General features: G+C 45.0%; 1 protein-coding gene across 3 annotated transcripts in view; it reads left to right on the forward strand.

Annotated features, from left to right (window-relative positions):
• Positions 1-22,457, forward strand: part of LOC124288794 (islet cell autoantigen 1-like) — a 171,103-nt gene extending 148,646 nt beyond the window's left edge. For all 3 annotated transcript variants that reach the window (XM_046725323.1, XM_046725322.1, XM_046725325.1), the window contains one exon: positions 19,477-22,457. In XM_046725323.1, the coding sequence (XP_046581279.1) occupies positions 19,477-19,584 (108 nt within the window). In that variant the 3' untranslated portion in view covers positions 19,585-22,457. The remainder of the gene's footprint in view (positions 1-19,476) is intronic.
• Positions 22,458-22,559: the final 102 nt, after the last annotated feature.

Genomic DNA, 22,559 nt, shown 5'->3' on the forward strand with positions numbered 1-22,559 from the left:
GACAGATTATTCCATGTCCCTGCACTTTCCTCAATTCTCGGACCTCATGATACGCTTGACCTATCATTATGCCCAGTGAGAGCACTCAAAATCTATCTACAATGATCCAAAACGAGGCGACGACAACTCAAGCGGTTATTCATCCCTCTATCGACAGCGGACCGCCTCCGTGGTGTAGTGGTTAGAGCGTCCGCCCGGAGAGCGGAAGGTCGCGGGTTCGTTAAAATATGGTACTTGTTGGTCCCTGTCTGGCGCTCGTCATTAATGGGTACAACAAGGACTGGTCGGCTCGGAGTCAGTATAATGTGTCTGAGTGGGGTATTTCTGCTTCACTGCGGCATGGTATCTCAGTGGGCTAGCACTATAAAACCAGCTTAAGTCTGGGCTAGTACAAGCAGCCGCACATACACATACACACGCATGCACGTCGTCATATGAGCGAAATATTCTCAAGTACGACGTTAAACCCAATTTCACCTCACCTCTATCGACAGCAATTCAGACCGAAGTCTCTCGTACCACGATTTCGATATGGATCAGAACTGTCATACTTCGTGCCTACAAGGCTGCAGGACTCGACCCTCCAAGAGCATCTAATCCCCATGAAATCAGAGCACTGGCTTCCACACTCACTCTACACGGAAATTGCTCGTTGAATACCATTATGGAGGGCTGCTTTTGGAAATCCGACATGGTGTTTGCTAACCACTATCTGAGAGATATCACCACCGAGGACATCTCAGGTATTCACCATTTCGGTCCCATGGTCCTCGCACAGCAGTTGACAGTCCCTCGTAGACAATGAGACATAGTCTCACGAGATTATTCTGTATATATCATACCAGTTTTATCTAGCTTATAACTCTACGGAGTTTTGTGCTAATTATATACATATCTTAAGTCTACATTAGTCTTAAGCCCAGTACTGATGTTACATGTACATTGGGTCGCTTCTCCACTTTGGAGTCGCTTTTATACTATTATTATTATTATCATATTATCTAAATATTGTAGTACCCCCATCTATGGCAGCTGGTAGAACTTATGTAATATAGCAGCAGGAATTATCTTAATTACAGTGCCATTATGAAGTTCTCGTAGGGGGTTATTACATATATAAATCACTAATTATTTAAATCCAAAGTATTCTGTTTCCCACCTCTGTTTCCGTAGGATTCTACAAGCAAAAGAGCATGAGTCAGGATAAGGAAAAATATGTAATTTTCTGAATAAAATTGATATTTTATACTTATCCTGACTCATGAGGTAAGCCCTCCCATCCTCCCCACATGACACTTTGGATTTCCCTGTAAATTCAAGTGTTGGGCTCGTTAAACAGGAGAGAGTGAAGCATGTGAGAAGAGGTGGCGCCTCCTTTCCCTCGCATTCGGAAAGGGAAGCAACTCTTGGTGAGTACTAATTAGTGATTTTACATTGAAGGGAGCTTCAATTAGGGAGATACAAGTGTTCCACTATGTTCGCAAGAAGAAGAAGACAAGCAAAAGAGCATGAGTCAGGATAAGTATAAAATATCAATTTTATTCAGAAAATTACATATTCCTTCTAAAATTTACTTTTTTCTTAAACAACTGTGAATTGGATGAATGAAAAATTGATATGACATTCATGGTTAACTGAGGATAATATGGTTAACTTGATAATGTTGATGCATTTTAAAACCATGTTATCTTGTTTGTCTATGAGTAAAAATTGCATTTTGCTAATTTCATATTAAGTGTGAAATTATTATATTCATTGTGAAACCAATACTATTTCCTTTGAATACCAAACATCTATAATATCCCAGATATAGATTGTGTATGTTGGCTATTATCACACAATGATATCTTCAGAGTGAGTAAGAGTGATTTTAGCTTTACACCGCACTCAGCAATATTCCAGCTATATGGCGTCGGTCTGTTAATAATCGAGTCTGGACCAGACAATCCATTGATCAACAGCATGATCATCGATCTGCACAACGAGGAACCGATGACGTGTCAACCAAGTCAGCCAGCCTGACCACCGATCCCGTTAGTCATCTCTTACGACAAGCATGGGTTACTGAAGGCACATTCTAACCCGGACCTTCATGGGTCATATCCCACGGGCCACAACCCACGGAGGGAGAAATTGGTGTTTTGGCCAGAGACCCGCCTGGTCCCTGGTCTGATAATGTTTGTGGTGCGCTGGTATTTCTCCCGTGGGGTTGTGGTCGACCGCGCGCTCCCATGGGAGTTCCGTGGGTTTTTTTTACGAACGGTAGGCTTCGAACCTCTACACAGACTTGCGCATCTCTGAACCTTGATCGTACCCAGCAGTCATTCGACTGAGCCACAGAGGACCTGATAGCCGAGTGCTCGGTTTAACGGGTCTATCCTGAGATTGCATCCTCCTCTTGAACCTTGCTCCGTCTATAGTAGCGCAAAGGATGTCTGAAACCTATCATTGGCTTTTTCACCTCGAATCCATGTCTCATAAAATACAAACACGATGCCTGTAGGTAGTTTGAAGAACGCTGAATACGATACATTAGTCGACGAACGCTGAAAAAAATTGCAGAGGCCACAATCCATTATTCATCTTGAGCTGGGCTCCGTCTATAGTGCAGAACCAGTCTTGCTCACCTCGTGCACGTTTGGTGGCTTTTCACCTCGAATCAAGGTGTAATAAAATACAATCACGATGCTCTTAGGTAGTCTAGATCACGCTGATCACGATGCATGCGTCAATGGACGCTGAAAACATGTTTAGAAGCCACAATCGGCTAATTTAGAATCGGGTTACATAAGCTCGGAAAGCGTATGAGCTATATATAGCTTGAATGCACCTCCACTGTGCGAGTTTGACTGCTGGTCTGAAGGGAACGCGCCAGACTTCGGACCTACAGTTTTAGCTTTCGAATCCCAGACAGAAGTTTTGTTGTTTTTTTTGTTTTGTATTTTTTGCTCTGAAGGGAACGTGCTGGACTTCGGACCTAGAGTTTTAGCGTTCGAATCCCAGACAGAACATTTTTTTATTTTTAAGGGGTTAATACCTGGTCGTGAGGGACAATTTGTAATTCCGCTCGGACGAATCCCCTACCCGGTCCGTCTTGCAAGTAATACAGATTCGGTTCGTCGTCTTTGATATCCACTCGGTCGACACGGTACATTTTCATGGACCATATGGGGTCTATGGCGCGACGTTTATCCCCTCCTTCGAGTTCACCAGGCTGGTACAGATACCTCACAACGACCCGGTCCGGTAGTTTCTTCTCTTGACCGTGACACGATGGCGCAGCCGATTCGGTCGTCACGGATTTCATCTGAATGGCTTCAATGGGTCTTTTATCGAGTCACGGAAACTCCCAACGCGTCGAGACCTACTGTTGGTACCTATAGCTATAAGTGTGGATGCCATCGTTCGCAATCCATCGTTTGGTATCCAGGGGTGACAGCGACGTTTTGTTGAGAGTGATGCTGTAGATGTTGTGTTTGTCGCTTCTCAACGTATTCATGGGGTGTTTGAACGTGCATTTATCGAAGAGAGCCTGTTTGAAGAGAGTGTGTTTGATGTGGTGTTTCACCACATATTTCTTGACCCCTTTCGCCTTTCGGATCTGGCCATTGTTGGATTTTTTAATCGAATACATTTTAGGTCTTAACGCAACGTATTCAGCGATGGGTGTCTCCGCGCGCCTTCGTCCTTCATGTTTGGAGAGGTTGAGAATGCTCATCCCCACGTAGACGGGTCGGTTGAGCTTGATGTGACTTTTGTTCATGTGCAGTGCCGCCAAGTCGTTATGAAATAGCTTGCTTCGATTGAAGGCCGGGCTGACTATTAGTTTCCTGAGTTTTTCTTCCTCGTGAGATCACACGAGTTTGACCGTCACCTGTTTTCTCAAGTTTTCCATGGTTTTGCCAAACACCGAGTTGTTCATCAGTTTGTAGAGGTTTTTCTCGAAATCGCTGGTGGCCTGTTTTCGCAGCTAGGTGTTCAGCCGAATGTAAGGTTCCATCCAAGGACTTTGATATGAATTGCAGCACCCGACGTATTTTAGTCAGCTTCATGCCCAGCGACAAGTATAGTTGCAGATTCCGATAGTGCACCACGTACTTGATCTTGCGCGCTCAAGTTCGGAACGAGTTTTTCCACGTTGGCCAGCTTATTTTTCCCGTGCAATGTTATTTGAAAGTCCGACATCCAGTCTCGGTTCACTGTCAACCATTCGGGAGCCAGCGGATTGCTGTTGCGAGCAGGGTGCAATGCTGCGGGATAGTCCACTTCGAGGATGTAGCCTTTGTTCGAATCCGGCGCGATGCTCATGATATCGACCTGATCGTCCAACCACGCAAATCCGCCCGTAGGTAGAGACTGGCTCATGGCCCAGCCATACAGGTTGTTGGCATCGAGATACAGGAGGTGGTTGGTGGGCTTGCTCGAGTCGTAGCTTTCCACGTATTTGTTGTTGGCTATCGCGTACCGTTTGGAGACCATGGAAATCCCACCGCGCATGCATTTCTCGACGAACAGGTGCATGTCGTAATCCGTGAGCAATTCCATGATAATCGCCAGCCCAGTTTCTCCCACACGTTCAGGGCGTGGTCGTAATCGTCCTGGGAGATGGTGCAGTCCGGATAGCTTGAAGGTCTGTTTGCCACTTTATAATCGGCGTGGAATAAGGCAGATCTCAGCGCCCATCTTAAGCAGTGATCGTCGTTGTTTTTAACGTTCACGATGGCTTTTTTATTCTTGTAATACGGAGGCAAGTCTAGGTATGATCTGCCTCTGAACGGTACGTATATATCTAGGTAGATGGTATCGATTTTGTCCACCACCCATCCGGAGCCTCTATGGGTAAATTTTTCCAACGATTCTTGTACGTGTTTCAACGATGTATTGAGGGTCGAAGGGATCAAGTCGGGTTGAAGTACGACTTCCTACTTGCCTCGGAAATAAGGCTCGAGGTGCTCGGTGCTACCGTCCGTCTGAAGTTTTTGAAGCGACATTTTAAGGGTCAACTGGTATTTGATGCTTTTCAAATCGTTTAATTCGTTTACTGTTGATTAAAGGTTATCGGTATCGATATTAGAATCAATCACCATTTTCCAGCCTCTCAGATACTTACCCACCGCGTGGTCCGTCGGCACGAATCTCAACTCGACCGGCTCGGTCTCTTCCAGCAAGGTGGCCAGTTGGGCTTTCCTCATGCGAGAATAACCCTTCATCCCCGTTCTTTGGCTCGGAGTTTGAGGTCTCGCACATTTGGGGGCTTGACATACTTCATGTCGAGCAAGGTGAGCAGTTGGGGTTTCCTCATGCGGGAATAACCCACCAATCCACGTTTTTTCGCCATCGCTTTGAGTTCGCCGACGGTCGTCATGATTGCTATATCAATGTGCAAAACTTTTTTTAAAAATGAAATAATTATATTCAAGTGCGAAGTCAAATGTCTAATAGGTTGTTCAATCAAGGGAGGTAACTCTGTCAGCCTTCTCTCTAAAATGAAGCGCACGTAAAATCTGTTTTATAAAAAAAAATTATTCTGAGGAGTCGGTTATGTTCGTTTCTTTTCATCTCTTTTCGTCAAGTAGATGAGATTACCTCGAACTACGTCCGCTCCGTGGGCTTTGCAACGACGATAATGACATTTCACGCCAATCCCGCACACTTCGCACGTGTAGTTGACGAAACCCTTTCTGATGGACATCATGTGGATGCCGCAATAGTCGGTGGTGCATTTCCTGTCGCAGGTTTCGGTTTTTCCAAGAAGCACGTACTGACACTCCCAGTCTCGCTGTGCCTTGGGACGGGTGTAATACTGGGAGAGGGTGGGTTCGTCGAGCCGTTTGCCGGTAAGCAGGTGGTATTGTTGCATGGCATTGACGACCTTCTTGAACGTCCGAAGGGCGTTGTTTTCGCGTTGGAGTTGGGCTTTGATCAAATCGATTCTTTCCATGCGTTTTTTCGTGTACTCGGCTTGCGCGGCCTGCAGTTGCTCCACAGCCAAATCGTGATGTTTCCATTCCGCTTCGATTTCGGCCACGTTGGACGTTCATAATCGGGAAAAGAGATAATTGCTCCCCGAAAAGGCTAGGACTTTGCATGATTGTGACCATGGCCATCTTTATATGTATGTTATTATTTTTTTTATTTGAATATGTTTTCCGGAATGATGCCTTGCTTGACGAGCATCGCTTTGGTGGCCATCGCGAGTCCCAAGTCGAACACAAGCATGCCCATGTCTTGCAGGTTGAAATCGAGTTTGGGTGCCGGTTGTTTGGTGATCATTTTGCTCAATCGAACGTAGCGTATGGCCAGCCCGCTGATCACGGCGGCGTGATACGCGTCGTTGACAAACGTTTTTCCGTCGGGGTTAGACATGGTGTGTATTTATAAAAAAAAAAAAATTTTAAATTATAACATGATATGAGGATTTACTTCTAATTGAGGTTCTGCCGGTGTTGCTGCTGCCGGTTGGAATTTTACAGCCATGTGGTCATGATGGCGATGCATGCCGTCGCTACGGCGTACGGGACCCATTCACGTTTTTTTTTCTGCTGTTTCGCCAGCCCGCCTTTGCGACCGGCGGCTACTTTTTTGGGATTCAGGTGACGGTCTTAATCGGTTCCTCCTCCGTCGTTGGTGGTTGTTCTGGGACAGGTTCCGTCGGTGGCGGTGGTTGTTGTTCCTCCATCTTGTACAGGATGGTTTATATTTTATTCTTTAAATCGGCAATGCTTCGCCGTGATGATGGCCGCGGTCAGAGGAGCCAGTAGCATCCCGTATCGATGAAACATTTCGCAGCTGACGGTGCTCAAAGCGTGGTTGATGAACGGATCTTTCTCGAGGTCTTCCCACATGTACGGGCGACAGTCGGGTGGAATGGGAAGGAAATACGATGTGATGCCGACATAAATTTGCGTCATGGTCGATCCTGTGGTTTTCGTCATTTCGGCACCGAGTCGGGCTTCGTCGATGTCTTCGTCGGACATTTATTTTTCCTTATCCTGACTCATGCTTATTGCTTATCTTCTTCTTCTTGCGAACATAGTGGAACACGTGTATCTCCCAATTGAAGTTCCCTTCAATTAAAAAATCATTAATTAGTACTCACCACGATTCACCTCCCTTCCACAAGCGTGGGAACGAGGGCGCCACCTGAACCCATGTGCCTCACTCTCACTCCTTCTTCGCCCAGTGAGCTGGACGTGAGAGCGCCTGTGTCTCCCAACACACTATATCCTTTATTTATATTTAGTTTAGTACCTCTTATATTCAGTTATAGAGGTGTAACTAGTATCCTTATTCAACTTGCATTGATATTAGTCGTGTTTCTGCTGTTTTATTCACGGTTCGCTGCGTTTGTTCAGCAGTTTACGTTAATGAGAATCTGCACAGGTTGTAAACTACGTTATTCCGCTACCGATCCACATTTAAAATGCCCTAGTTGCATTACTCCATGTTCTATTGTTTCTCGTTGTAAATTATGTATTAATTTACCAATTTCTGCCTTTGATAAATATTTATGTTCCGTTTTGAGACGGAAGGCAGATAAATCTCGCAAACAATCTTCAGTCATGGCTAATAGATCGGAAGCTATTATACCCTGTCAACTGTTGACTGACGACCCGCCACCGGCTGGTGGCATGTCGGAGTTTCCCTCGGGGGATAAGCGTGGGACGCAGTCCGCTATGTCCAAGAAGCGACCTGCATCTCAAGACATTCCGTCTTCACAGTCTAAGACTAGGAAGCGTCCACATCATCTCAACGCATTACTTCAACCCCCAGGTCCACAGCCGTCAAAGGGAAATCTACGAAAACTACAAATAATTTTGCCTCCGATATTCTACCTGTCTCAGAATTATGTTTATATGATGATGACATTCCGATTATCATTCCAGATGTACGTCATAAGAAACGTCCAGTATCTGCTACCGTCACTACAGCGCAGATAAACACGCAACCAGAGATGCCTACGCTGACGCCTGAGTTTACGATTGAGGGTCCCGTCACTTTGACAGAGAGGCCACCCTCAACGCCAGCGCAGACCGTCCCAGACGACCTGGTTAACCAAATCATGAGACTGATGGAGGACCGTTACGGTTTACAGAGGCCCCAGAGCCCAACCCTTAATAAGTCATACAGGGCCCCAGAGCCCGCCTTGGCTTCGCGTAGGGCCCTAGAGCCCACAAACGCGCCTCCGCGAAGGGCAACCCAGCCCGTAGCGATCAGTTCGCAAAGGAAGTCCCAGACCGCCTCCGCGAAGGAGCTAGAGCCTATCCAGTTGCGAGGGACATCGTGGAGAAGGAGCACTTCGCCGAGCCCACACCCTGTAGAACACAGAGGTCGTTCGCGAAGCAAGCGCTCATATGTCGATTCGGACACTGACTCGATACATTCGCGAAGGTCGCGAAGGCTAAGTGGCTCCATATCTACCTCGCCCAGAAGATTTAGAAGAGCTTCGCGAAGTCCCCAGCGTTCGCCGAGGATGTCTCCTCCAAGGTCTTCTTACACTAACCACTCGTCAGTCCGTTCACCACAGTCCTCTCATAGATCTTCCTACAGATCTAGGACTCCGACATGTGACCCTACATCAGAGGAAGAAGGTATCATTTTCTCAGATGCTGAGATCAGATACTGGATGGTGAATGAGTTACAACTTGCTTCCCCATCGAAGAACGAGAATTCAACTCAGACTTACCTGATGAAGGATGATGATGTAGACAATATCACCTTACCTCCTATTGATCCGATTGCAGCGGTACAAGCTAATTTGGATACAGCCTGTTCCAAATCTTCAAAAGTCCAATCTACACATTTCCCGGTCTTCAATGCCAAGAAATTTGCTGGACACAATATGGACCCCTTTTTCAAGGCCCAGGATATTGATGACAACTTTAAATTAATCAGCGATGCCAAGTCCAGAAGTTACAAAGTAGACGATCGCAAATTCGCTCAACTAGATACCATCACCAGGAGGATGTTCTTTGGATTGAATAGATCTAGAACGATTAATGAAACTCTCATCACCAAGTTCAAGAATTCTACAGAGGAGGAAGATAGAATGATCTACTCAGCTCTACTCATGCAGAAAAGAGACCACCAATTTCTTACAGAGCACCTATCAGCGCTTACTGAAACTACTACCATGGCTCGTCGGCAAGGCTTACTAGCCTCCTGCTCCTGGGATAAGCAATTTACAGAATCTCTATACACAGCTCCATGGTCATCGCCCTTACTGTTTGGTGGCAACATAGACAAGGTCTCCAAAGAAGTATATAAAGACTCAAGAGAGGTTCTTATGATCAGATCCATGGATACCTTAGCGAACATCATTAAACAGTCAACACAGAGATACTCGGGCAAGTCTAAGTTTTCGGGGCTACAGAGAGCACAGGACAAGAAATTAGCTGCAGCTAAAGATCCCAAGGATTCTTTTCGTTCGCCCATACAACAAATTTAGGGGAGGATCAGCTAGAGGCAGATCATCCAGAGGTGCCCGTGGATTTAGACGATGAAATTCAGGTTCGGAACGACTGGAGTCTTCCACCCCCAGCCATTCCAGTACAACCGTCTCAAGTGGGTGGACGCCTTCAGCTACACTGGGAAAACTGGGGAATACTACAAGATCCATATGTATCCAACATCCTACAGCACGGATATCTAATACAACTCAAGGCCAAGCCTCCGTTAACAGTCAACCCCCCAGGGTTCAACGTTCAACCGGCACAACTACCTATGTTAAGAGAAACAGTACTTACTCTACTAAACAAACAGGCCTTAGAAGTTCTGGATCAACGAAACATCGTACCAGGTTTCTACTCCCTAGTTTTCCTAGTGCCGAAGAAAAATTCCAAGGAGAAGTTTCGTCTCATATACAACATGAGCATCTTCAACAGATAATATCTATGTAAACCTCCAACGTTTTCGCATGATACACTTACATAACAACGGCATTTAATTCGTCCCAAAGATTACATGGCCAGCATAGATTTGCAAGACGCATATCTACACATTCCGATTCATCCCAACTCAAGGAAATATCTAAGATTTATCCTAGACGGGAAACATTACCAATGGAAGGTTCTTCCCTTCGGAATCACATCGGCCCCTTGGGTATTCACAAGAGTGACCAAGCCTATTGTCTCATACCTACATCGTCAAGGTCTTTTTACCTAGACGACGGTATACAAGTGGATCCAGATCCACAGCGTCTCAGACTACAGCTGAACTTTATAATCAAGCTACTAACACAATTAGGATGGTTAGTAAATCTACTCAAGTCGGACCTAGAACCAACGCAAGATCTGCAATTTCTAGGTATACGATTTCTAACAGCTCAGAATCGTATTGTAGTCCCGGAGGACAGATGGATCAAGATCCAACAACTTATTCCTCAAGCCCTACTCTCTCCGTTACCACTACGACAGTGGCAGAGCCTATTGGGACTACTCACATCAGCTCAAGACTTGACAGTCAGAGGCAGGCTTCAATTACGTCCGTTACAAGTCCTCATCAATGCTCATCTTGAGGACCCTCTACCATTCAGTCTACCAGATTATGTCAAACCACATCTACCCTGGTGGACCAAGAGATTGAATGTTTGCGCAGGCGTCTCCTTAGTAGAGCCGAATCGAACACACATCTCGTGAGGCAGCGTCACTACAAGGTTGGGGAGCCCACCTTGCTGGCAGGACAGCGTCAGGCCTATGGAGCAATCAAGAGAGCAAATGTCACATAAATCTGCTAGAGATGCAAGCAGTCATAAACGCCATAAGTCACTGGAGCAACATACTACAGAACGCTCAGTTGATGGTTCACACAGACAATTCAACAGTGGCGTTTTATGTGAACAAACAAGGTTCAACAAGGTCACAGAAGCTACTGACTCGATGTTTCATACTGTTCGATTTAATCGACAATCTAAACATACACGTCAGAGCTTGCCACATTCTAGGAGCAAAGAATGTATTAGCAGACGCTCTCTCTCGGCCACACCAACCGTCGCCGACAGAATGGATGCACCACACAGAGATATTAATCAAATAATCATGGAAATAGGATCTCCACTGATAGACCTATTCGCCACTCGATTCAACAAGCAACTGACAACATTCGTGTCGCCAGTGCCAGACCCACTAGCATGGGCAACGGACGCTCTAAGCATATCGTGGGAGAGACTCAAGGCGTACGCTTTCCCGCCTCCAGCGTTGATCCCACAAGTCTTACAGAAAATCAAACGCAGAGCCTCCATCTGATTTTAGTCGAGCCCTACTGGCCAGCAAGAACTTGGTTTCCAGATCTCATTCAAGTAATGGGAAAACCAATTCTTCAGCTCCCCTGGCGCCAATCTATTGATACATCCGCACACCAAACAAGTGCACGAAACACCAGAAGCATTCCAACTTCACGTATGGATTGTATCAAGGCATGTCTGAATCTGAATAAGAGAGGTTATTCTGCCAGAGCGGCTAAAGCGGTCACGCTTGCACTACGTAACTCAACTCGTAACTTGTACAATGACAAATGGCACAGTTTTGTCAATTACGCTGCTAAGAAAGGATTTACAGCCAGATATGCTACACATCCTCAAGTGGCAGATTTCTTATGTTATCTAAGGCAAACTAAGAATCTAAAAGGCTCAACCTTGTCCACTTATCTTGCAGCCATAAGTTCTGTCATAACTATGCAAACGGGCGTCAAGTTAACAAAAACACCAGAGTTACTCGCTTTGTTACGAGCGTTCCGATTGGAGGATCAGAAACGGAAGTTTCACGCTCCAGCCTGGGATCTAAATATAGTGCTCCAACACCTCACTAGTGAGGCTTATGAACCATTGCTATCTACATCGTTTGAATCACTGACCCACAAAACCTTATTCTTGTTAGCACTAGCTACGGCCGCCAGGATGTCAGAGATTCAGCTTTGGATACTGAGAGAACACGCTTTGATGATATTCATAACATCGCTCATCTGGGACTTCGCTGGGATTTTATAGCGAAAAACCAACTGCCAGGGCAACCAGACAGATTATTCCACGTCCCAGCTCTCTCATCCATATTTGGACCGCATGATACGATGGATCTATCTCTATGCCAGTGAGGGCACTGAAAATATATCTCCAACGATCCAAACAGAGCAGAGGGAAATTCAAGAGATTATTTATCCCTATATCTACAGCTACGCATGAGCGGAAGTCTCACGTACTCACGATCTCTATCTGGATCAGAACTGTCATACCACGTGCCTACAAGGCTGCAGGACTCGACCCTCCAAGAGCTTCTAATCCTCACGAAATTAGAGAGCTAGCCTCAACTCTCGCTCTACATGGGAATTGCTCATTGAATACCATAATGGAGGGATGTTTCTGGAGATCCGATATGGTGTTTGCCAACCACTATCTGAGAGATATCACCACCGAGGACGTCTCAGGTATCTACCATTTCGGTCCCATGGTCCTCGCTCAACAGTTGACAGTTCCACGGAGAAGATAAGTCAATCTTACAGATTTTATACTTATCTGATAACAGTACTAATAGCTACATGCTATCTATATATTTTGCTTAAGTTTAATTTATTATCTTAAGCTCAGTACTATGGTTTTTATATCATACTATATGTAAGTTTACAACTCCTAGGAGTTTTGCTACTATATATATATGTTCAGCTTAAGTTTCATCAATCCTTAAGCTCAAGTCATATGGTCATATGCATAAATGTATTAGCTAACAAACTCTAAGGAGTTGGTTACTATTATACAGCTTAAGTTATAATTATATCTTAAGCACAGTACTATACTATTATAGCTTAAATATATGCATATCTTAAGCTTAATACTTTGGTTAATTTATAAAAGTATCCACTATAAACTCACAGAAGTTTATATTATCACATTAATAGCTTCAGCTTACATTAATGTTGTATATACTTTTATCATATTCTATAAATTGTAATAACCTTTATATGGCAGCTGATAAGTTAAACAGCAGGAATTCATCAGTTCAGTGCCTTTATGAAGTTCGCATAGGGTTATTACAATCATCACAGTTCAAATCACTAATTATTAAAATCCAAAGTATATATATTCCCACCTCTGTTTCCGTCGGATTCTACAAGCAATAAGCATGAGTCAGGATAAGGAAAAATATGAAATTTTTAGAGTAAAATTAATATTTTATACTTATCCTGACTCATGAGGTTCCTCCTCCCGTCCTCCCCACTTAACACTTTGGATTTCTTCGGTAAAATAAAGTGTCGGGCTCGAAACAAAAGGAGAGAGTGAGGCACATGGGTTCAGGTGGCGCCCTCGTTCCCACGCTTGTGGAAGGGAGGTAACTCGTGGTGAGTACTAATTAGTGATTTTTTAATTGAAGGGAACTTCAATTGGGAGATACACGTGTTCCACTATGTTCGCAAGAAGAAGAAGACAAGCAATAAGCATGAGTCAGGATAAGTATAAAATATTAATTTTACTCTAAAAATTTAATTTTTAATTTTGCAGGGAGTGAGGCCCCCGCTGAAGTATTGTTTGGCTTTGCGACCGACCACCAGCATCACCAGTCTCTCCTGCTTGGTGTCGTGTTTATTCTCCATCATTCACTTTATATGCTACGGGTTGGTCCGTTTTCAGTTGGGAGTTGGCGTGTTTCGTTTCAGCGAGCTGTTTTTTTCACGTGGTCGCGTTCTTGTTTGCTCGGAATCACGTTGTTTTCTCTTAAGCATTCCTCGAACGAATCCCTGTCCTTGCAGTGAAACAGGGCCACCCATTGCGTCTGCTCAATTTACCGTGATAAGCAGTCAACCAATCCTGCAGACGCGTTCAAGGATCCACCCTGTGCACGTCCGGGTCCGTCATCAACCACGCTCTCTCCGTGTACGTCTTGTTCATCCGCAGCGTCGGGCAGAGAATGACAATGTGATCAAACGCGTCCCGATAGTATCCTTCCAGCAGGTCAAGCACGAAAGCCGTTTTACCGCACCCGTCTGACCGCACACAGTGGCGCAATGCGGATCCAGGGGCAGTTCGATATCGATAGATGGCTTGCATGAATCTTCCATCTTGTATATTAAGCTGCGCATTCATGATCAGGTACAAATATATATTTAATTTACCGGCGGTTTGAGCCTTCTTGGCGATTTGGATGGTGATCCCCTCGCTGCCGTTCTCGATGCGACGCCCGCTGCCGTGCAGTCGATCATCATTAGTGGATCGCATGTCCAGCCACAGCGTGTACTTGGTCGTCAGGTACTCTCCTACCGACACGTAGACGAGACCGAGGTCCTTGATGATCGCGTTGATATCCGGCAGGCGCTTGATTGCCAGTAACTTTTGGATCTCGTCCCACTGATGGTAAGCGCGCATGCCTTGGCTGAACAGCTGGTTGGGCACGGCCTCGATGGTCACCTCCACTTTCGAGCTCTCGGGGTTCCAATACTTTATGTTGACCCTTCAAAACGATGGAAATACTTCCACCGGCAGGATCAAAAAGCCCTTCATCAATCGCGAGGGTACGTTCAGATTGATATTTCACAGCGTGTGGCTCTTGTTCACGACGATCTTCCGGTGAGGCAGCACGCGATCGTACAGGATGGCTAACGTGCCCGAATACTGGTTGCGAATGTGTTGAGCAAATTACGGATTCATCACCTTGTCGAACTCCAGCGAAATATTGTCGATGGTGTAGCGACCCTCCTCGCCGCTCTCCGTCACAATCACGTGAGTGTAATCGTTAAACGTGAGTTCGTACTCCAGCCTGTCGCCCAGCGCGGCTTGGTAAAACGGCATGTGACCCTCCAGCAACTCGAAGTCAAGCGGGATGCAAAATCAGTTCCCGAACGCCTCGGCGATGGCCACATGTTTTTTCGCCATCGCGGTGAGTTCGGCTTGGTCGAAACCGTACCCCACACGCAACCGAGTCGACGGACACTCAGCCGAACAAATCCCTGGATACTTCATGTTTTCCCATTCGCGTGCGGTTCTCCAGAGGCCCGTGTATAGAACACGGCGCTGTCGTTTCCGCTGATTTTGATGGTCATTTTCTTCACGATGGCACGGCCCAGGTTCCCCACGACTTCTTGCTTATCATCGTCGGATTCCAAACTGATCTGGAAGGACCAGAACCAAGGGTTCTCTCATTTTTCAGTAAGAATCGAGTTTTCGTCCGTATTGCGACGCCTTTTTTTTTTAATATGTTCAATAAATAAATAATCATGGCCGACGATATTCCCATGGATGATTTGGGGGACGATAGAACCCAGTTGCTCGACAATGAGGAGACCTCGTTCGCGCAAGGAAACATGGGCGATGATCTGCTAAAACACCGTCGATGATTATTACGATGCCCTGAAACAAAAAGAAAATATAGCTCTTCTTTATCGCGATCCTTCCAAGTTCGAACTAGATTATAAAGGGATACTGCGAGTGAAAGATGCTCCGGGCATCGATTTCATGCACTCCTGTACGAGAAAACCTCTCGCTTTGTCCACACTGGCCAGTCGCCACGGTGCCGACTTTATCTATATAACCAGCTATCGACAAATAATAAGCGGGAAGTTCGACAAGGCTTTACGAGAAGCGAATGCCGAGCTCGATGCCTCGGCGAGTGCAGTTGGTCGAGATGATTTGAGAGACGTACCACAACGAGCTCAAGACGCACGATGTCAAAAACTATTGATCACGTTCCGGAACGAACGCTTGCCCAGGTTCGAATTTACCTTTCGGGAACTGTGAGGGCTGGACAAGGCCATGCAAACCATTCGCGGATCGCCCATGAACAACGTAGCCAAACTGGACGCGCTCGATGAGCATATCGCTCGTGAAAAAAAACAACTCGACGAAGCAGAGGACGAGTTCAGCCGACATCGGATCACAGAAAGATTGCACAACTTGGAAGGCGAAAGATCTACCCGATTGGAAGTGGCGTCCTCCTTCCAAGATGAGCTTCGATCCAAGATCAGCCGCGTGCGCGAAACCATCGACGGAGTGTTGAACGAGGACATCACGTTAGCCGACAAGATCCGACAATCTGTTTCGGGAACAAGGGATCACCATCGCCAGTGTTCTGACGGCTTTGGGCTTCATCGTATCGACCCTCGCCTTAGAGCTGACGGTCGGTGGTAAGACACCGACACCGACCACCACCCAAAAAAGGTGGCAACGTCAGAGACTGGATAAAAAAACCAGTTGAAATCGCTCGGTGAAGCCCTGGCGAAACTGGCCGGCAAACGGTGACGTGGCTCGGCCAGAACCTGTGGGCAGTCGTCGTCGGCATGGCTGGCCTGGTGTACGTTGCTGCTAAAGAATTGTTAATCAAATGAGGCACACCCCGACCGCGATCCCGCCGACCAAGAGCACCATTTTACGATCAGGTGTTGCTGATGTTCGACCTCCTCGCGTGGTGATAGGCGTGATGGTGATGGTTGAACGCTGGGCTCTGTTGCTGATGGCGGCGTCATGATCCCTGTTTGGGACTCGACTCACGTTGACATCAGGATTGATGCCCAACTTTTGATCGGCGGTCGTGATGACGATTTCATTGTTGTAGCCCACCACTTTGTGGATGCTCAGTCGCATGTCGTTCGGAGCCATGTACAGTCCCACGCTGAACACATAGTCGACTTTGACCGGGCGTATTCCAAAGTGTCCTGGCAACGCCGGATGGCACTCGGTAAATCCACCGGTCCGGCGATGGCGTCCTCGGCATTCAACATGAACTGTTTCTGCGCGTCGTAAGCCGTCCCTTGACCCACGATGCAGGAACGCATTTTCTGTGCGCCAAGCAGCGCCCACACGTACGTTCAAATCGAATCGTTCAGTCTGACAACACCGGGACGAGTAAACCCCTTCGACTTATCCAACATATATACTTTCCAATCGTCTTCAGCATATTGAGGCTGCTCCACCTTTTGAACGGTGAAAGCAACACCGCCTTTAAAATTCATACGATCATCTCGCCATTCATTACTCGACAGAGCAAAGTCCTGTCGGAGCCAACCACTTTTCAGTAAACCGTCACTGACTTCTTTCACGGATTTCGCTCCACTGTACGGAATGCCCAACCCGTGGTTCATACTTAGTATACGCCAATCCGTGTTCGGATTGATTTTGAAATCACCACATATCCATTCGTGAGCTCACCCATCGTATGGATTGTTCGATGCATCCCATGCATCGGGGCGCTGATCTCTTTCAGGATGCGTCTGATCTGGTAATACACGTGGAAATAGAACACGGACTGACTCAGCGCATCACGACGCGTGTCGTTCAAGGTCACGCTGCACCATGTCGTCGCGCACAACACGGCAAAATTGAGTTGATTCTGCCAGAATTGCATCGGGTTGTGAAACCATGCGTAGACTGCCTTGACGTTCGTGACCGAAAGCCTATACTTTTCAAATACATCTATAAATCGAACTTGAAAGTGGGAACCCTCCTTCGCATCCACCACGATTATCATGTGCGTGAGATCGTTAGCGGTGCCGAGATCGCTTTTGGGATAAATCACTCCAGGCTGGTACTTGGGTGTAGCCATATTGAATTATTATTACGTATATATATTTTTTCAATATGTACGTCACGCTCCCAGGAATCACGAACGGCGAACCCGTTCCGCTGCTGCAAGCGACCGATAACACGTCGGGGGAACTCGAAGTCGCGCTCTACGATCTCACCTACTACCCGCGATGGTCGAATATCAGCACTAAGAGAAACAACAACAAGCTGTTTATCGATAATACCCGCCACCTGTTGACCGACGGTTATTATAACGTGTGTATGCTGGACGACGAAATTTTTAAACCCGTCGGAGCCAGTCTTAAACTGAACGAGTCGGATGGCACGCTCAAGTTGACGAACGGAGACCAACCCATCAAACTGGTCCGACCCTTGGCGAGAACACTCGGGTTGACAACTTACGACACCGTAACGGGCTCAAAATTGCCGAGCCTTGTCCCCTACTGCGAACTGTGGATTCACCTCGATCAGCTGAGCACGACGGACAACATTCAAGGCGAACGACCTTCCACACTGCCGAGAGCTGTGCCGGTGAAAACGGAAAAGTACAACGACGGCAGAACTGAATCGTTTTCGACCTTGCAGTACAAGAAATTAATGCGAGGCAACATCACGAAATTGAAACTATCAGTTTTAGATATAAAATAGAAACCCGTTCATATAGGATACCTCAGCGTGACGCTGCACGTCAAACAACGATGACTGAAGCTTCGGGTCCGGGAATGTGACCAAGAAAATGCGCCAACCTAGTGATCTCCGACCTCCGGGACACGCGGGGTTTCGACGAGCCCGGCATCGACGGCAGACTGTACGCCTTGCAACTCAAGAACAACATTTACAAACGCATCAAAGTGAGCGGCGGATCTGGTGGCGGTGGTTGCCTAGGAGATTTAGACGATGTCGAGACCGGAGGTCTCTTAAACAGCACACAGTACAATCTCGTTCGCAACGCCAATAACACATGGGTGATGGTTCCAGCCTTAGGCGGCAAGCTCTTCCACCTGGACGACGTTGAGAAGACGGTCCTCGCTCGAAACACGCCGTACACACCCGTCTTTACCAACGACAACCGATGGGTGTTCGTACCCTCTCGAAATTAACTGGAATCTCAACATCGCAATTTTTTTCAGCGTTCATCGACTAATGTATCGTATTCAGCATTCTTCAAACTACCTACGGGCATCGTGTTTGTATTTTATGAGACATGGATTCGAGGTGAAGAAGCCACCAAACGTGCACAAAGTATTGAAGCGGAAGTGGAATGACGGGTTTCAGACATCCTTTGCGCGCTGCTATAGACGGAGACAGGTTTAAGAGGATGCAATCTCAGGATAGACCCATTAAACTGAGCACTCGGCTATCAGGTCTTCTGTGGCTCAGTCGAACGACTGCTGGGTATGATCAAGGTCCAGAGATGCGCAACTCTGTGACCGAGGTTCGAAGCCAGGTTCGGAAAAAACACACGGAGCTCTCATTCTTTGACTGGCATTCTAAAGGTTGGGTAGATGAAGAACGAGGATTATTTTTATGGATATACAACTTCTTTATTCTGTATAGGCGATGTTTCGACATAGATTCTAATGTTGTTGTCAAGCAAGAAGTCATCTACATCTACCGGACTTCTAGAATGCCGATCACCACTTGCTTGACAACGACATTAGAATCTATGTCAAAACGTCGCCTATACAGAATAAAGCAGTTGTATATCCATAAAAATAGTCCTCATTCTTAATGGTACAAGAATCTGTATCGAAACGTCGCACTCACACAAAAAAAAAGAAGTTGTTATGCATAAAGTTGGTCTATATTGTACTTCCCAACTTCTAAAATGCCACTCAAAGAAGATGTAATAGAGGTATTATTTTAAGAATTTTCCACAATGATAACACCACATCTGCCAACTTTACTGAAAAATAGCACATGACACTAAGCAGTCCACATGTTCAGGGTCTTACTCTATTTCTTTCTTTTGCTTTCAGGCCCAGAAATCTGACATGTCTGCTTGGTTCAATCTGTTTGCTGATCTTGACCCGCTGTCTGACCCTGATGCTGTTGGTAGGCCTGATAAAGAGAGCAATGCAGCATAACGGTCAGCTGACATGAAGAGACTTGACTTTGATCCTGATACTGAAGACTGACATGGCCAAGACTGTTACCAGGCGTGACTGATACAAGTTTGCTCTAGACTAAAGTTTTTGTGAACAATATGTTTTTCTTATGTAGCATGAAGAAATCTGTGAAATAGACATGTTACGTCTGATACATGCTGTTGTTTAATATTTGAAATTGTGGAAATGTTGATCCGTGTCTTCAGTTTCATTTGTGTCCATTCCATCAAAGGTTGTATATTGCTCCATATATATAGTCTATATAGATTATAATTATTGTAATGATGTTTGAGAATCGCAAGTCTGGGCATGTATGTAGTTACATCACAATGTGGTTTTTGTTCTGGTTATGTATTGTACATGTTATCAAAAGAAGAAGTTTGTATGAACAGCATGAGCAGAGCAACCTATTCTCAAGTAAAATAAAGGTAAAGTGGGCCCTTAGCAATACTGGTTACACAAATGTTTCATGTAATTTGCCTACATGGATATGTCCTTGTGTTTGTGCACAGTACTAGGCATCAGTCCCTGTCACCACAGCCACCTTTATAAGATTGTTTGAATGCAGTTTGTATTCAGCCCTATGATTTGAGACTTGCAGTGTACAGTTGTCAGGCTGCTGTGGCTACCTACAAGACTGCTGCAAACCAACCTTTAACCAGAGGAAAACCTGTGAGGGATATTTCTGTAATTAAACTACTGTATATTTCTTGACAATAGTCAGGGAAGGAATATGGCAAGTCTGTAAGTTGTGTATAATTTACAGCAAGAATGTGTCAAATGTTCTTAATATGAAGAACTGATACTTTTCCCACAAGGAAGGATTTGAAGATGCCAGATAACCTGTTGCTCTCTTTCAGGTAATTGTAGTTATGATGAATGGTGTCAGTGGAAGTTTTTTCTTGTGTCTGTACATATGTCCATGTCATGTAGTGATTCATACCTTACAGGTTTTAATTCATTAGCACAGCATGATAAGAGTGAAAGACCAGGAATTCACTTCTTTCTGTTGGTAAACTTAATGTTTTAATTTATTACTTGAATGAATGCAGTACATTTTGAACATGTTCAGTACAATATTCTTGCTGTTTGGAGTATTTACCAATTCCACTGATAACTCCACATCATAAACAGAGCAGAGATTTTTATCCTTCAAGCTCAAAGATTGATGTGAGCTTATGAGATGTGTTGTGTATCCATCATACATATTTTGATTCCTCTGAAACAACAAGGACTATGATGCTAAAAGTAATGGGGTTTCTCAATACACTTATGACTTCAATCATAGCCTGTGGCAGCCTCATTGAAAATGTCATACTGGCCAAAAGCCATTTCTGCAAGATTTAAAGTTTGTAGGAGCTGTATAATGTTTAGCTGAATCTTTTTCACAATTCAGTCTATAATGTTGCAAATATGACAAAATATACTCAAAGGCAAAGGTTATTGTGACACACAAATAACTGTCATGAATGAAATGTTATTACATGGAAAGAAAAATGTTTCAAGGTTGGAAATGATCAACAGTCCAAAAGACCAGTGCACAAGCATGTGGCACATCATGTGCATTGATACAGACCTGGAACCTTTGTTCCATTAGCCACTAAATGTCGAAAGTCCTGAGGAAGATCATTCCATATCGGTGGAAGAATTTGGCACAGTTGCTGCAGTATTTTTGGATGATTTGGTTGATTTCGTAAACTTCGCACCATTTCATCCCAGGTATGTTTAATGTCATGGCTCTGTGGAGAGGGAAACAGAAAACTCCACTCACATGCTCCACCATTGCAAGTGTTGTCTGCTCCACTGTAGATGATCTGGCTGAGTGTCTTGTACAGAAGTCGTACACAGACTGAAGCATATCTATATTTCTCCATGTGCCATTTTCCCAGAGGCATGGCATGTCAAACTTGTTCCAGAACGATGAATAGAGGTGTTTTTGTGACTTCTTCACTTCTTTAGACAGCATTTAGTGGAAATGGTAAGCATCTGGTTGTCTGACCTTTTCAAAATAACATTGCAGGCATATTTTCTCAAATATGCCATGCTGCTCAGAAATTATGGCAACAAATGCTTGGTTGCGTTTGACAATTGTAACACACTCTCCTCTAGTTCCAATACAAAAATTCATTCACCAGGTTACCAATGAAAAGGTCTTTGTCACAATAACTTTTGTCTCTGAGTATAAAAAGATCTGCAGAACCTCAGGGCTGTATGTTGTTGGTACATCACTGATGTGATGACTTTGTCTTAAATATTGATTGACAGAGCATCCAGCTGAAAACTTCATAGTGTATAGTTACAGGTGGAAGTCCAAACCCTTCAAGAGGCTGTGGAACAAAGAATATGACATCAATAAGATTTTTGTGGGCCTTGAAGTTCAAGTTCACACATTAAGTTATATTTGTGATGTAAAATTTGAATAGACTTTCATTCCCACTTGCATTATGATCTGTCTGACAAAGCTAGCTTGCTGGGCATGGTTGGTCTGGCCATTTTGGCTCTGTTGGACCTCATGTCCTGTGTCAGTTCCTCACCCATCGGTTTGTCTGTTAACAGAGATCTTTATATATCTCTACACTCAATGATCACAAATACCTTTGCCATATTTTCCAAACACATTTTATGTATCAGTTATTTATAAAAGTATTTAATTAGCAAAAACACAAAAATAGCTGCCACAACTGAACACTTCAGTGACAAAATCCTACAACAGGCTCATGTTATTCAACATCAACAGAAAGAAATGTAGTTTACAAGGAGAAGGGGGACTTTTGGTGAGAAATAAGACATGCAAGTTTTCATGTCTTCATGTACAATATTCACAGGTCATAACGACGAGTGTGTTAGCAAAATTAAAATAAAAATGAGTCTGCCGATATTGATGTTCAATAACATTGCTGTATTCTGATACAGAGTGGCCCTTACCTTTGTAAACCCTGTCATTGTAATCCAGT

Source organism: Haliotis rubra, unplaced genomic scaffold (assembly GCF_003918875.1).
Source record: "Haliotis rubra isolate DU_JTF1 unplaced genomic scaffold, ASM391887v1 Scf425, whole genome shotgun sequence".
Lineage (NCBI taxonomy): Eukaryota > Metazoa > Mollusca > Gastropoda > Lepetellida > Haliotidae > Haliotis > Haliotis rubra.